This window comes from Phialemonium atrogriseum (assembly GCF_030411735.1).
Source record: "Phialemonium atrogriseum strain 8032-3 unplaced genomic scaffold QBC33scaffold_23, whole genome shotgun sequence".
Taxonomy (NCBI): domain Eukaryota; kingdom Fungi; phylum Ascomycota; class Sordariomycetes; order Cephalothecales; family Cephalothecaceae; genus Phialemonium; species Phialemonium atrogriseum.
The window spans coordinates 74021-85309 of record NW_026848160.1 but is presented as its reverse complement, the minus strand read 5'-3'; the positions used below and the strand labels follow the sequence as shown (position 1 = coordinate 85309).

General features: G+C 55.2%; 6 protein-coding genes across 6 annotated transcripts; 3 read left to right on the top strand and 3 right to left on the bottom strand.

The window, feature by feature from the left end:
• The first annotated feature begins 85 nt into the window (after nucleotides 1–85).
• On the top strand, nucleotides 86–4459 carry QBC33DRAFT_546450 (Dos2-interacting transcription regulator of RNA-Pol-II-domain-containing protein). Its single transcript, XM_060428665.1, has 4 exons — nucleotides 86–324; nucleotides 385–1178; nucleotides 1244–2971; nucleotides 3021–4459. The coding sequence occupies exons 1-4, from the start codon at nucleotides 237–239 to the stop codon at nucleotides 4011–4013; spliced, it is 3603 nt and encodes a 1200-aa protein (XP_060280786.1). The 5' UTR covers nucleotides 86–236; the 3' UTR covers nucleotides 4014–4459.
• On the bottom strand, nucleotides 3883–4482 carry QBC33DRAFT_546448 (uncharacterized protein). Its single transcript, XM_060428664.1, has one exon. It carries the CDS (start codon nucleotides 4396–4398, stop codon nucleotides 4132–4134), a length of 267 nt encoding a protein of 88 aa, XP_060280785.1. The 5' UTR covers nucleotides 4399–4482; the 3' UTR covers nucleotides 3883–4131.
• QBC33DRAFT_546447 (putative signal peptidase) lies at nucleotides 4483–5499 on the bottom strand (the record flags this gene model as incomplete). The annotated part of the gene is made up of 3 exons (XM_060428663.1): nucleotides 5358–5499; nucleotides 4967–5250; nucleotides 4483–4875 (listed from the first exon to the last, which is right to left on the bottom strand). Exons 1-3 carry the CDS (start codon nucleotides 5398–5400, stop codon nucleotides 4486–4488), a joined length of 717 nt encoding a protein of 238 aa, XP_060280784.1. The 5' UTR covers nucleotides 5401–5499.
• A 229-nt stretch (nucleotides 5500–5728) lies between these two features.
• On the top strand, nucleotides 5729–6739 carry QBC33DRAFT_580182 (integral membrane protein DUF106-domain-containing protein; the record flags this gene model as incomplete). Its single annotated transcript, XM_060431188.1, has 5 exons — nucleotides 5729–5775; nucleotides 5823–5856; nucleotides 5921–6281; nucleotides 6332–6493; nucleotides 6561–6739. 5 exons carry the CDS (start codon nucleotides 5729–5731, stop codon nucleotides 6737–6739), a joined length of 783 nt encoding a protein of 260 aa, XP_060280783.1.
• QBC33DRAFT_546441 (RNA polymerase III subunit Rpc25-domain-containing protein) lies at nucleotides 6689–7995 on the bottom strand. The gene is made up of 6 exons (XM_060428662.1): nucleotides 7752–7995; nucleotides 7584–7682; nucleotides 7430–7526; nucleotides 7288–7374; nucleotides 7162–7225; nucleotides 6689–7107 (listed from the first exon to the last, which is right to left on the bottom strand). The coding sequence occupies exons 1-6, from the start codon at nucleotides 7761–7763 to the stop codon at nucleotides 6879–6881; spliced, it is 588 nt and encodes a 195-aa protein (XP_060280782.1). The 5' UTR covers nucleotides 7764–7995; the 3' UTR covers nucleotides 6689–6878.
• A 503-nt stretch (nucleotides 7996–8498) lies between these two features.
• QBC33DRAFT_457101 (uncharacterized protein) lies at nucleotides 8499–10431 on the top strand (the record flags this gene model as incomplete). Its single annotated transcript, XM_060424843.1, has 2 exons — nucleotides 8499–9562; nucleotides 9618–10431. 2 exons carry the CDS (start codon nucleotides 8499–8501, stop codon nucleotides 10429–10431), a joined length of 1878 nt encoding a protein of 625 aa, XP_060280781.1.
• Between the last annotated feature and the right edge of the window lie 858 nt (nucleotides 10432–11289).

Sequence of the window (11289 nt, the reverse complement as noted above, 5' to 3'; positions counted from 1 at the left end):
TTAGCGGGCCTGGACACAAGGTGCGATATCGTCATTTTCAGCATCTCACCGCCCGCGATAGCGGCTTTTACTGCCGTTGGCCCCAGTTTGATATGGGAGACCCATGCCATGTTCGACCGGCAATCGTCGTAGGCTCTCATTCACATTATCTTGCACCAATTTGATAGGTAGACAGCTAGCCAGCCATATTTGTCTTGATTGCGCGACCTTGATAGGTGGCGCGTCGGTCCTCCACCATGGCAAGCTTCAAGGACTGGGCGCTGCAATACGTCCTTACAGAGGACGAGGCAGCACTGGGGGATATCGCGGCGAAGGCGGCAAGAGGTTTGTTTTCTGCCGGTTACTCGCGGAGGTGACGGCCCGGTGCTAAATACCATACAATAGAGATCGAGAACTCGCGTGCCAGTAGCACCGTCGTCGGCAGTTGGGCATCGTCCATTCACGAGTGGATGAGAAACGCGGCGACTAGCGATGATCTGGCCCACGATGCCGGCGACAGCGGCGATGTTATCGCACGCGCCAAAGCCCTGGGCTTCCTCGCCTCTACCCTGGAGTCCCTGGACCGGTCTACTTTAAAGAGAGACCAGATCCAGCGTCTCAGCGTGTTCTTCGCATCCATGTTCTCCTATGATCATAAAGCTGGAATCACCGCCTCGGCCCGTGCTCTTCGGCAGCTCGTTTCTGCAAAGGCCTTCAGGTCCGACGTGGGTGTCAGGATAATCGAGGATGTCTGCAAGATCCAGGAAGACTTTAGACTGCAGACATCAGCGACGAGGCTCGAGATTTACGAACTGTTTCTCCAACTAATCCAGGATCAGGGGGTTGCTAGCGAACTACAACTCAAGTATGGCTCTTCCTGCGGGTTTGCTGGCGATCTCCTCCAGCTCTGTCAACATGAGAGAGACCCCAAGAACCTTATGGTATGGTTCAAGGTCCTTAGAATCCTGCTCACCAACTACTCCCCGTCGGCAGAAGTGATCGAGGATCTCTTCAAGGCCTTTTCGGCCTACTTCCCCATTTCCATACGGAGCTCAGCTGCCCCAGCGGGTATCACGGCCGAGGGCCTCAAAAGCGCCGTAAGAGAGTGCTTTTGTGCAAATAAAGGCCTGGCACCGCATTCGTTCCCGTTTTTGATAGAGAAGCTCGATCAAGGTGACGCCATCACCGCCGCAGTCAAAGTAAGTCATGTTAACAGCAATAAGAAAGAAGAGTCAAGAGTCCCTAGAAACTGATGCAGCAATAGGTCGATATTCTGAGAACAATCAAGGCTTGCATCGATCATTATGATGATCCGCAGGAAAGTGTAGTTCCCTACATGAACAAGATCTGGACCTCCCTCAAATACGAAGTGAGAAACGGGGAGGTGAGGGAGTCGATTGAGGGTACTTTGGATGTCCTCCGTTCGATTGCGAACAAGATGGATGGCACTCCTACCCAGAAGCTTGATGCCAATCTACTGAAGAGTTACATTGACCTGGTGTTCGGGGACTGCCACGATGACCTCTCCAATCCGACTTACACCAAACAAGCGGGTCTTCTCTTGACAACCGTCATCACTTCAAATGTCAGCGCCTTTACCCTGGAAACACAGAGAGTCGTGGAGTCTATCAATCAGAATCTTCGCCAACCAAAGTCACCCTCTCATACCCGCGACCTCTTGGGTCTGCAGAACTCGCTCCTTAGAGCAAGGGCAGCTCTTATCGAAAACCGACAAAATTTCCACCCTGGTGACGAAGAACGACTGGAGAGTGAGCCACTCGACCACCTGCGAGGCCTGTTCCACCAAGTCTATTTGCCAATTTGGCGAGACAACAGCAGCGCTCATCCAACCGGGGAGCAGGTCGGTATCCTGAAGGAGGATATTAGAGGTTTGGCACTGTTGTGCAGTCAGCAAACCGTGTTACCGGGTGGCAGCACCGCGCTTCTGAACTCGAGAGCAATCTGCTCTGAGGTCTGCTCCCTGTTCATCCACAGAATCCTCAGCAGCTTAACTCTGAGCTCAAACGACAACACCAGCCCAAAAGGAGAAATCGAAGACGAGCTAGTACTAGCCCTGCGGTCAATCGTGATGAGCTACAGAGATGGTTTTGCAGCACTGGTTGAGAGCTCAAAAGCAGCTATCAAATCTCGGGACTGGAAATCCCCTTCCCAACAGTCACTAGGAGCCCTTAGGGATCTCATGGCACGAGTAGCCTTCATCGGCTGCTCTGAGATTCCTTCCAGCATTGCAAGCGACCCCTCTTCCGCCGAGATATATTCACCCTTGGGCCACTTCATTACGCTCACGGGGGCTTTACTGGAGATAACCGAGTCACTGCTGGAAGGCAAGGCGGATCCTACAGCGATTGCGCTGGTACTTTCCGGCATTCATGGGGCAGCGCGGAACTTCAGCGATGCTTGCCCCCCGATACCGACACAAGGGATCTCGGTTGTCACCGACATGCCGGTTGACTGGCTCGAGGAATTCAGACAAGCTACACTTGGGGCTTGTGTTAGCTCGGATTGGAGTCGACTGATGAATACCCATTACGGTCTACAAACAGAACAAGGCGGCCAGGACCTGAATCCAGAGGCAGTTCCTGCACCCGACAAAGGGTCTCGTACACTTGAGCAGTTTACTCGGTTGAGCGTGTTTATCATACGGCATCTCTACCGTCGTTTTACCGAGGAGACGCCGGCGTCCACTGGGGATGGCACAATCTTAAACGTAGCTGACGAGCTGGCGGCTTATTACCAGCAAGACGTATCATCAGGCCCGTTCCTATATCAGCTGGCCAGTACGGCATCCTTCGTCATTCGCAGGCTAGATGCAGGCTCCCAGCGATGGTATAACCTCGCTGCCGAATCCTTCCTGTTCTTCCGATCGCCGAACCTTTCACCGCCTTACTGGAGCAAGGAAAACGATGGTGTCCTGAACGTGTTGACCATGGGAGTCCTAGAATCCTTATGGCCAGACGCCATGGTCGAATTAGTAAGTCTCCTCGCCGCGTTTGGTGATGACCCTGCTGACTCGCTCCCAGTATAAGCCGAATGGCATCGCTCAGGCTGTTATGTGCGACATTGAGACCACCCAGACTGGACGAGCTTCGCAAGTCCGTAACTCTATCGTGACTATCTTGGCCAATAAGTACAAAGGAGGCCCGACAACTGCCGACCCCGACCGGCTGTCTTTTAAGAATGTTCTCGAATTCTGGAGGGCGCGCCTGGAGCAGGCTGTTGCTCCCTCTGAGCTCAAGGATGGTACTCTCGAGTCTTACAATGCCCGCGCACTTTCGGTGCTAGCTGGCTCTATTGCTCGCCAAGATAAGGACACCCTCGGTCTAGTTCCGCTTCTGCAGGCGGCTATCGGGGCCGACTCAGCCACCGGCAAGACCATGGCGAGGTCTATGGAGATACTTGTCCGGGAGAAGGACTTCCTGACGAGAGAAACGCACGCAGTGATCAGGCCGCTGTACAGGCAATGGGCCTACGCACACCTCGTGAAGCCGCTCTACAGGCTGGCCCTCCCCGCCAGCAGGGCATCCCCGCAGGCCGAGAACTACACCGTGTCGATCCTGTCGATCCTCAAGCACTGCCCCTTCACAGTCTACGGCGACGACGTCGGCCCGCTCGTGCGCCTGCTCATCACCTCCCTCCTCGAGATCCACACCCCCCGCGACGTCCTCGCAGCCCTGCAGATCCTCCACAAGGTCCTGCGCCACGACCCCGACGCCGTGCGGGACCACCTCAAGGCCATCATCGAGGCGGTCGTCAAGGTCCACGCCCTCGCCTCCTCGCCCGGCGACCAGCAGCAGCAGCAGCAGCCGGGGGCGCGCGACGGGACGAACCCCGCGGCCTGCAGGAGGCTGGTCCTGCAGCTCCTGGCCGAGCTGCCGGGCAGGTTCGAGGAGAGGCACCTGCTGCCCCACTCGCCGCGGATGCAGCGCATGCTGGCCGCGGCGAGCGGCGATCCCGTCCGGGAGGTGCGTAGGGCTGCGCTCGTGGCGAGGGAGAGCTGGGTGAAGCTTGCCTGATTGGGGGGGGGGGGGGTTCCCTACTCCTTCGGCTGCAGTGTGTGGTGTTCTGCTGGGAAGGCAGTGTTTATGGTTGGGGGTTCGTGCATTAGGGGGGTTGTTCCGGGAATGGGCTCTGTCATAGATGGGTGGATTGGTCCGTACTGTATCTCCACAGGGCGGAAACGCGATGGGTAAGAACGTAGAACTTGTCCCATACCAGGATACGCCACTCCTGGCGGATACAAGAGATGCATAGCAAATCACGCTCCTCACAGGAAGTGGGTATCTCCGTCTTATTTACTCGCTCTCGCTGTGAACTTTCTGCTATTTCCCAAGTGCCAGGAGAAGCCAGAGACGCATCAAATAGCAACCATATCCCGGATAAAGCGCCATGCACCCCCATAAAACCTCCTCCCCCTTTTCCCTGCCACCTACAGTCCACCCGCCCGAACCTTCGCCTACCCCCCCTTTCCCGCCCTCTGAGGAAGTACTACTGCGCCTTCCTCCTCTTCCCGCCCTTCTTCCCGCCTGCCCCTTGGCCCCCCGCATCAGCCCCAGTGGCATCCGCAGCCGTCGCGGCGGCAAGGGCGTCCAGCATCTCGGGCGTATATTTGGAGTCGCTCGACGACGACGGGGCGGGCGCGGGACTAGAGGCGACGCGCTTGGGGTCGAGGCGGCCGACGGCGGGGATGGCGGTCGCCAGGACGGCCTGGAAGGGCGGGGCGATGAAGCGGCCGGCGGAGTCGAACCAGTCGGCGAAGGGGCGGGCCAGGGTGATGGTCTGGGATTGTTGCCTGTTGGCGGACTTGGATGGCGGTTGGATGGTGATGGACAAGTTGTAGACTGGGGTGTTCTTCTTTGTGGAGGTCGCGATGGAGATCTAGCGGGTGGGAGAGGGGTTAGAAGCTGGGATAGTTGGGATAGGGAAGTAACACATGAGTTGTGGGTGACGGAAAGGGGGGGGGACGTACGGTCTCTCCGCTCGGTGCTGTCCCGACGTATACGATCCCTTTCTCCTTGGCCCAGATCCAGAATGTCAGGGCGCCGTTTAGGATGGTGTAGAGCGTAACTGCGACGGCGGAGTAGTGCTTGGTGCTCTCGAACCCGAACTTGTAGTCCCACATGAAGCAGGCGGCAGATATCGCGAAGGCGGTATAGCCCAGGGCTAGCCGGACATCGGTGAGGTGATGTGACTGCTTGAACTTGAGACTGTTGAGGTAGTTCGGGATCGCATCATCGGATGTGTTCTTGAGATCTGTCAGGCCATACGTTAGCAGGAAGACAGCAAGAGAAAGGTGTTTCTGGCGGACGTCTGGGTACAAGTTGAATGTGTCGTGAAGGGCGGAGCAGATTAGTGATTACCTGCAAGGTTGTAAACCGCGATCTTTTCTTGTGAGCTCGCCATCTTGTCTGCCGGTGCCTCCAGTCCCAGAATCTGCGTGGCAGGGGTTCAATTGGCAATCGTCAACGCAACTGGAGTAACAGCTTGATGCCAGCTCTCGATGTAGCGCGCGCTGTCCTGAGTGGATGAAAGGCTCCACTGTCGGCTTAGGTAAGGTTAGGTAAATGTGTCTTTCGGAAAACAGATGGTCCGTCCGAGTGGATACCTACCGATCGGATACCTTGGTTGCGGGAACTCGAGCTACAAGGTCAACCGTGCAGCTTCACGACTTCCTAGGTATAAGCTATTGCGATCGCACACACAAGCTGCCTGTGGTGCAAGAAAAGCCACAATGGCACAAATTCCGGCGCAGACGATCCATAGAGATCCTCAGTTATTGTATGTCCCCAACACTGGCTTGGGATGACGCTTGCTAATAGACCTAGCTACTGGATCCTCTTCCCTATTACGCTGGTTATGGTAAGGATTCCCCGGACGCCATCATTGCGAATTTGACTTACCAACGATGTGATCTCTTTCACAGATCCTGACTGGCGTTCTGCGACACTATGCGACGATCCTGATGGTCACGGCGCCCAAGAAGCTGGATCAGAGAGCCATTCGCGAACAGCGGTCCCTCCTTCATGGCATGAGTCTCCGGAGCAGCTACCCTGTCCTCTCCCAGCGCTCATTCAACAACCGCCGAGATGCCCTGACGACGGCGTACGAATCCGGCGCTTTTCTGAAGGACCCCGAGAGACGAGGACAAGCTCCGCCTAACCCGATGAGCGACCCCAGCTCCATGGAAGGAATGATGGGCATGATGAAGAATCAGATGGCCATGATTATCCCGAATACTATGATCATGAGCTGGATCAGTGCATTCTTCAGTGGCTTCGTGATCAGTGGGTGCGCTCCCCTTGGCCTTGGGAGTTTTGTACTGACCGTGGCTTAGTGAAACTCCCGTTCCCTCTGACCATCAAGTTCAAGAGCATGCTTCAGGCAGGCGTTGCGACGAAGGACATGGACCCCCGGTGGATGTCGAGTATCAGTTGGTACTTCTTGTGCTTCTTCGGATTGCAGTCCGTCTTCAACTTCCTGCTGGGGAACGATAATGGTACGTCCCTCGGCAGTTTCTGACTAGCTTGGCCACTTGTTGACCTTGGCTAACCGCTGGAGTATAGCCGCAAGCCAAATGGCACAGCAGATGGGCCAGATGGGGCCTCAAGCACCTCAGATGTTCGGCCCAGGAGTCGACCCGGACAAGCAATTCCTCGCTGAGGTGGAGAACCTCGCAGTCATTGAGCATTACTCGGTGCTCGATGATGTTGAGCAAAGGCTGCTCGAGGGTATCGAATTATAGACGGAGACGACAAACCGCCTCCCTTTATATGCTACACACGCCCATGTCCCACCATCTATCCCTTGACCATTGTCTCTTGAACGCCGACAATTGCAAAATAACGACCTGATCCCCGTGCTGTTTCTGGACCAGAAGCACCCTATTCATCCCACCACAAGCAGCATCCCAGTCCCGACCCTTTCATGCTCGCCGTTATCCGATACGGTGCAATGGTCCGCCCCTCGGGCTCGTCGCCCACTCCCAAGGGGCCTGTGGGGGTCTGGTCATGCCAATCCTCTGATACCACCTGGAAGCGAACCATCTCGTGTATATCATAGTACATGACCTGGTCCTCGTCCCGCCATACCCACAGGGCATCTTTGGGTTCGCTAAGATGGAAGGGTTAGAGTTTGCAATGTCCGAACAGGGGCTGAAGCTCTTACTAGGTAGCTTCGTCGGGAAGCTCGGTGAAGGGGACAAATATATCATCAAAAAAGTCGGTGCGGACTGCCGTGGATGATTAGTGGAAATTAGAGGTAGAAAGCTTTGGAAGAGAGTATGAAGCTCACTATTGATGCCATCCTGGGTGCCACTCGTGATCCGGCCTAGTAGCACCTCGCCTTTAAAGGGACGGAAGACTACGAGTCGAAACTCAACTTGCTGACTGTCAGTGCCAATAAGTTTTCCTAGGGGAAGGGAGGGTTTGCTCACCGTTGACATTGACAAGGCCAGTGCCATGCCCGATAAGGCCTTCGCTAGACCAGAGGACATCCCACAGACAGATGCAGAGGCCTATTTTCTGGATAACCTGAATATCTCAGTGAGAAAAGAGCCGCAGAACATTCGGGTAGGTGACAATATTGACCTTGTTGGCATACTTGGTATTGATGTTATCCTCGATGGCATCCATGCTGTTCTTACTGAAGTCATGCGGGGCTATCTGGACCAAGTCCGCAACCTTGCTCTTGAACCACATCTTAAATCAGTAATGTATCCCTCAGGGGGCTGCAGTGGCAAGATATTGGCTACTAACCAGAATGAACATATTGAGAGAGAGTCCATGAAACTTTGGTATTGAAGGTCGTCCTGGAGGTTCAGGAATGATTTAATGCCTGTGGCAAGCAAGCGTGGAGAGAGATAAGCAGGTTGGCCACAAATGGGAATTTACACAAAGAACAGAGCAGGTAGGCACCTAGCTGTTCTGTTCTGGCACACCCTCTTGCAGCTATCTAGTGATTTTATTTCTGGCCTTCCGCCTTGAGCAGATAATGCTGTTAATGCCGTCACTTTTTCTCTCCAACAAATTGAATAATTCTGCCGCCCTCACCCCTGCCAGCATCCTCTTACCGCCTTTCTTTCGGCTCCACTTACCTTATTACTCAGGGTCAGGCTTCATCCACCTCTGGTCCCGGCTGCTTCACAACTTCAACTGTCGGCAAACTTAGATAAAACCACTTCACTCAACAGTGCACTAATCCAGGACTTCGACCCTCTAGGCTGTTCTTTTCCCGTCACTCCTAGAAGTCAGACATCTCGGCCTCCATCATATTTCTTTTCTTTCATTGCAACAAGCCTGTGTTGAGACGTTCTCTTGACATTGCCCTCTAATACCAGCGCGTTACCGCGCGTGAGAGAGCCCGCCCTAGGCATCTATTCCTGGAAGTCCATCCAGCTTTCTCCCGCGTCCCAGCCATCAGTTTGGCGTCTTTCCTTCTTCTGAGAGCTTCCGACCTTCCAGTTGCAGTTGCAGCTGCCGTTTCAGATCTTCTTCACGGTCGCCATGGCTTCGTACAATTACGGGCCGCCGCCCCCGGCACCTCAACCAACCCCGCCTTCGAGCACTCCCGTCTATCCTCCGTACGGGCAGCAGTACCAGCAGCCCTCGCATCGTGGCGGCCATGGTGGTCGGGGTCGGGGCGGGCCACCACATTCGGGAGATCGGGGCTCTTATCATGGGTCGACATCTGCTTATGGCTATGGCCCTCAGCAACCGCCACACTACGGACAGCCAGCCCCTGTGCCCTATGCTGCCTCCCAACCTCCTCAAGCAGCCTATCCTCAGCAACAACAGTGGCATCCTGAGCAGGGCCAGCCACATCACCCACAGCCGCCTGCCCATGCCGCCCCTTACCATCCGAACTACCCTCCTCAGCCTTATCAGCACCCTCAGCAGCCGTATGCCCAGCAGCCAGCTTATGCCCAGCCTCCCCAGCCGCAATATGCCCAGCCGTACCAGCAACCTCCAGCTCAACACGGCCCGCCCACGCAACAGTGGGGTGGCCATCCACCGCCACCTCAAACCCAGGGCCATTTCGGCGGGGGGCGCGGTGGGCGTGGCGGCTACAATGATAGAGGCGGGTCCAAGGCCCAAATGATGGGGCCCCCGATCAGAATGGGATTTGACAACGCAAACCCCCAAGGGCCTCCGGCTCCAGTGAGCAGCGGATACCCGCAAGCAGCCTACAGCGGGCCGCAAGTTCCTCCCGCACCATATCCTCCTGCACCATATCAAGGTTACGCGCCACCGGCCCCGTATGTTGCTGGACCGCCTCAGTATGAAGCATCTCCTCCTAATCACAATCATCGGCATGGTCGTGGTGGATTTCATAACAGCAACTTTAAGAACCGACCTCAGTTTGGTGGCGACAAGATGCGCAACCGAAACCGAGGCGGGCCCGCACAAACTCCTCCCCCACCCCATCAGAAGCCTGATGCTGCGTCTGCTGGCAAGAAGAAGAAACGCAAGACGAATACCCTGGGCCTGACTCCTGGCGACGAATCCGAAGAGGATGACGAGAATGAGGAGGAGAAGCTGAATGAAATGATCGGTGCCGATGCTCCACGGTAAGTCTCATGATTTTGTCTCTATCTATAGGTTTCCCCCCTCTGACCCGTACAGCCCGACGGATATTGCCGCATGGATTGAAGAGCGCCGGCGCAATTTCCCCACCAAAGCTCGCATCGAGGCCAGGCTTGCCGCGAAGGCTCAGAACGGCGATGCCAAGAAGGAAGCCGACGATAGAAATGCACAACTCCAGAAACAGCAACAAAAGGCCGAAAAGCTCAGAAAACAGCTCGAGAAGGTCGAGTCCAGCATCAAGAGAAAGCGCGAGCAACAGGACGAGGGAGACGAGATGCGAGACGTCGATATGAGCTCGCCATCCTCGGTCGATTCCAAGTCGGATGACGACAAGCCGGAAACAATGTCGAGCCGCCCAGAATCACATCTCCCCCCGCCGCCTAAGAAGGCTGACCCCACCAAGCATTGCAAGTACTACTCAACTGGTGGCACCTGTGGCAAGAAGGGCAAGTGCCGCTTCGTCCACGATACGGCCGTTCGCGAAGCTGCTCTGCGGGAGCGTGAGAGGAACGGCGGACGCATGACCCTTCAGCAACGTCTCATTTTGAACGATAAGGAGCAAGAGGACTTGACAATTGTTCAGACCCTGAAGTATCTGCAAGACAAGGGCCTGCTGAAGGCCGACCTAACGGCTGCTTCACAGTCCGATTCTTCTCGCCCTGCCCCATCGAACAACGCCCAGTCGCCCGAAGCGCACTCTTCTCTCCCTCCCGCCCCAATCAAGACAGAGCCCAACCATGGACTCCCCGCAATCCCGCCACCAAGTATGGTCTCTCATGCCCCGACAGTCAAGTACAATGGTTGGAACCTCAGTGGTTATGGCAATACTGGGGTGAAGCCGAGCGATCTCTAGCCTGGATCGTCACCGGCTCGTCCTCTTTCAAATCTGTTGGGCTTCACACAAGCTGCAGGTCGCCCAGCCATGTTGGCACGCAAGCTCGTGTTGAACGGCGACCAGCGGTGGTGGGGCGAAGGCGATGGCGGCAAGCTTCATTATTCGCCACGGCGTTGTCAGGTTTTGTTCGGCGATATCCTTTTGCAGTTGCAGACCCTCTTCAGCTCCAGATCCGAATCACTTTCTGCATTTGTCTTGCGATGCATTTTCGGCGCCCACTCCCACGAATGCCTCTTTTCCAGGGCTCTGACGGTGTCGAGTTCGACACTCTCAGTCCTGCGCGGCATCTACTCATTTCGTAGCCTTGGTGGCTGCTAGTTGCGGTCGGTGGTGCATACATGGGCATAATTCAGGCGTTGGGAAGGAGGGAGGAAAATTAGTCGTGCCGTCCAATTTACTTAGCCATGGAGTCCCGTGGTAAAAGGTTGGGGAGTGCAATAGATGGAGAAGGAAATACCCCTGATCATGACAACAGAGGTTCAGCTGAGAAGATATTTCTGTCTCTCGTCTTTCGGATAAGTTAATGATCAGGAAGATACTAAGATAATCGTAATAATGCTGAAATTGTTATCAATGCCCTCGAGCTGGTATAATACACACCATGTCCGTGTTTGCAGTTATTCGATGCCGGCTGTTGTGCATCATGGCATCACTTTGCCTGTGTCTATGGGTACACTGATAGCAATGATCAGCAAGGTTACTGACATTGGTGAAGTATTCATTATAGAGCTGGGAGCAGTACTGGCTATCTATGGACAGGCAGTAGAAGAGGTACTTCGAAGACATAGCCTAGAACCAAAGCTGTCATATATGCGA

Coding starts and splice junctions, on each gene's coding strand:
- QBC33DRAFT_546448 (XM_060428664.1), bottom strand. CDS start 4,398: ATGGGGGTGCATGGCGCTTTATCCGGGATATGGTTGCTATTTGATGCG.
- QBC33DRAFT_546441 (XM_060428662.1), bottom strand. Junction 7,375..7,429: donor TGGCCTTGTCAATGTCAACG/GTGAGCAAACCC, acceptor ACAGTCAGCAAG/TTGAGTTTCGACTCGTAGTC. Junction 7,108..7,161: donor CTTCCCGACGAAGCTACCTA/GTAAGAGCTTCA, acceptor CTTCCATCTTAG/CGAACCCAAAGATGCCCTGT.
- QBC33DRAFT_546450 (XM_060428665.1), top strand. CDS start 237: ATGGCAAGCTTCAAGGACTGGGCGCTGCAATACGTCCTTACAGAGGAC. Junction 325..384: donor CGCGGCGAAGGCGGCAAGAG/GTTTGTTTTCTG, acceptor ACCATACAATAG/AGATCGAGAACTCGCGTGCC. Junction 1,179..1,243: donor CCATCACCGCCGCAGTCAAA/GTAAGTCATGTT, acceptor ATGCAGCAATAG/GTCGATATTCTGAGAACAAT.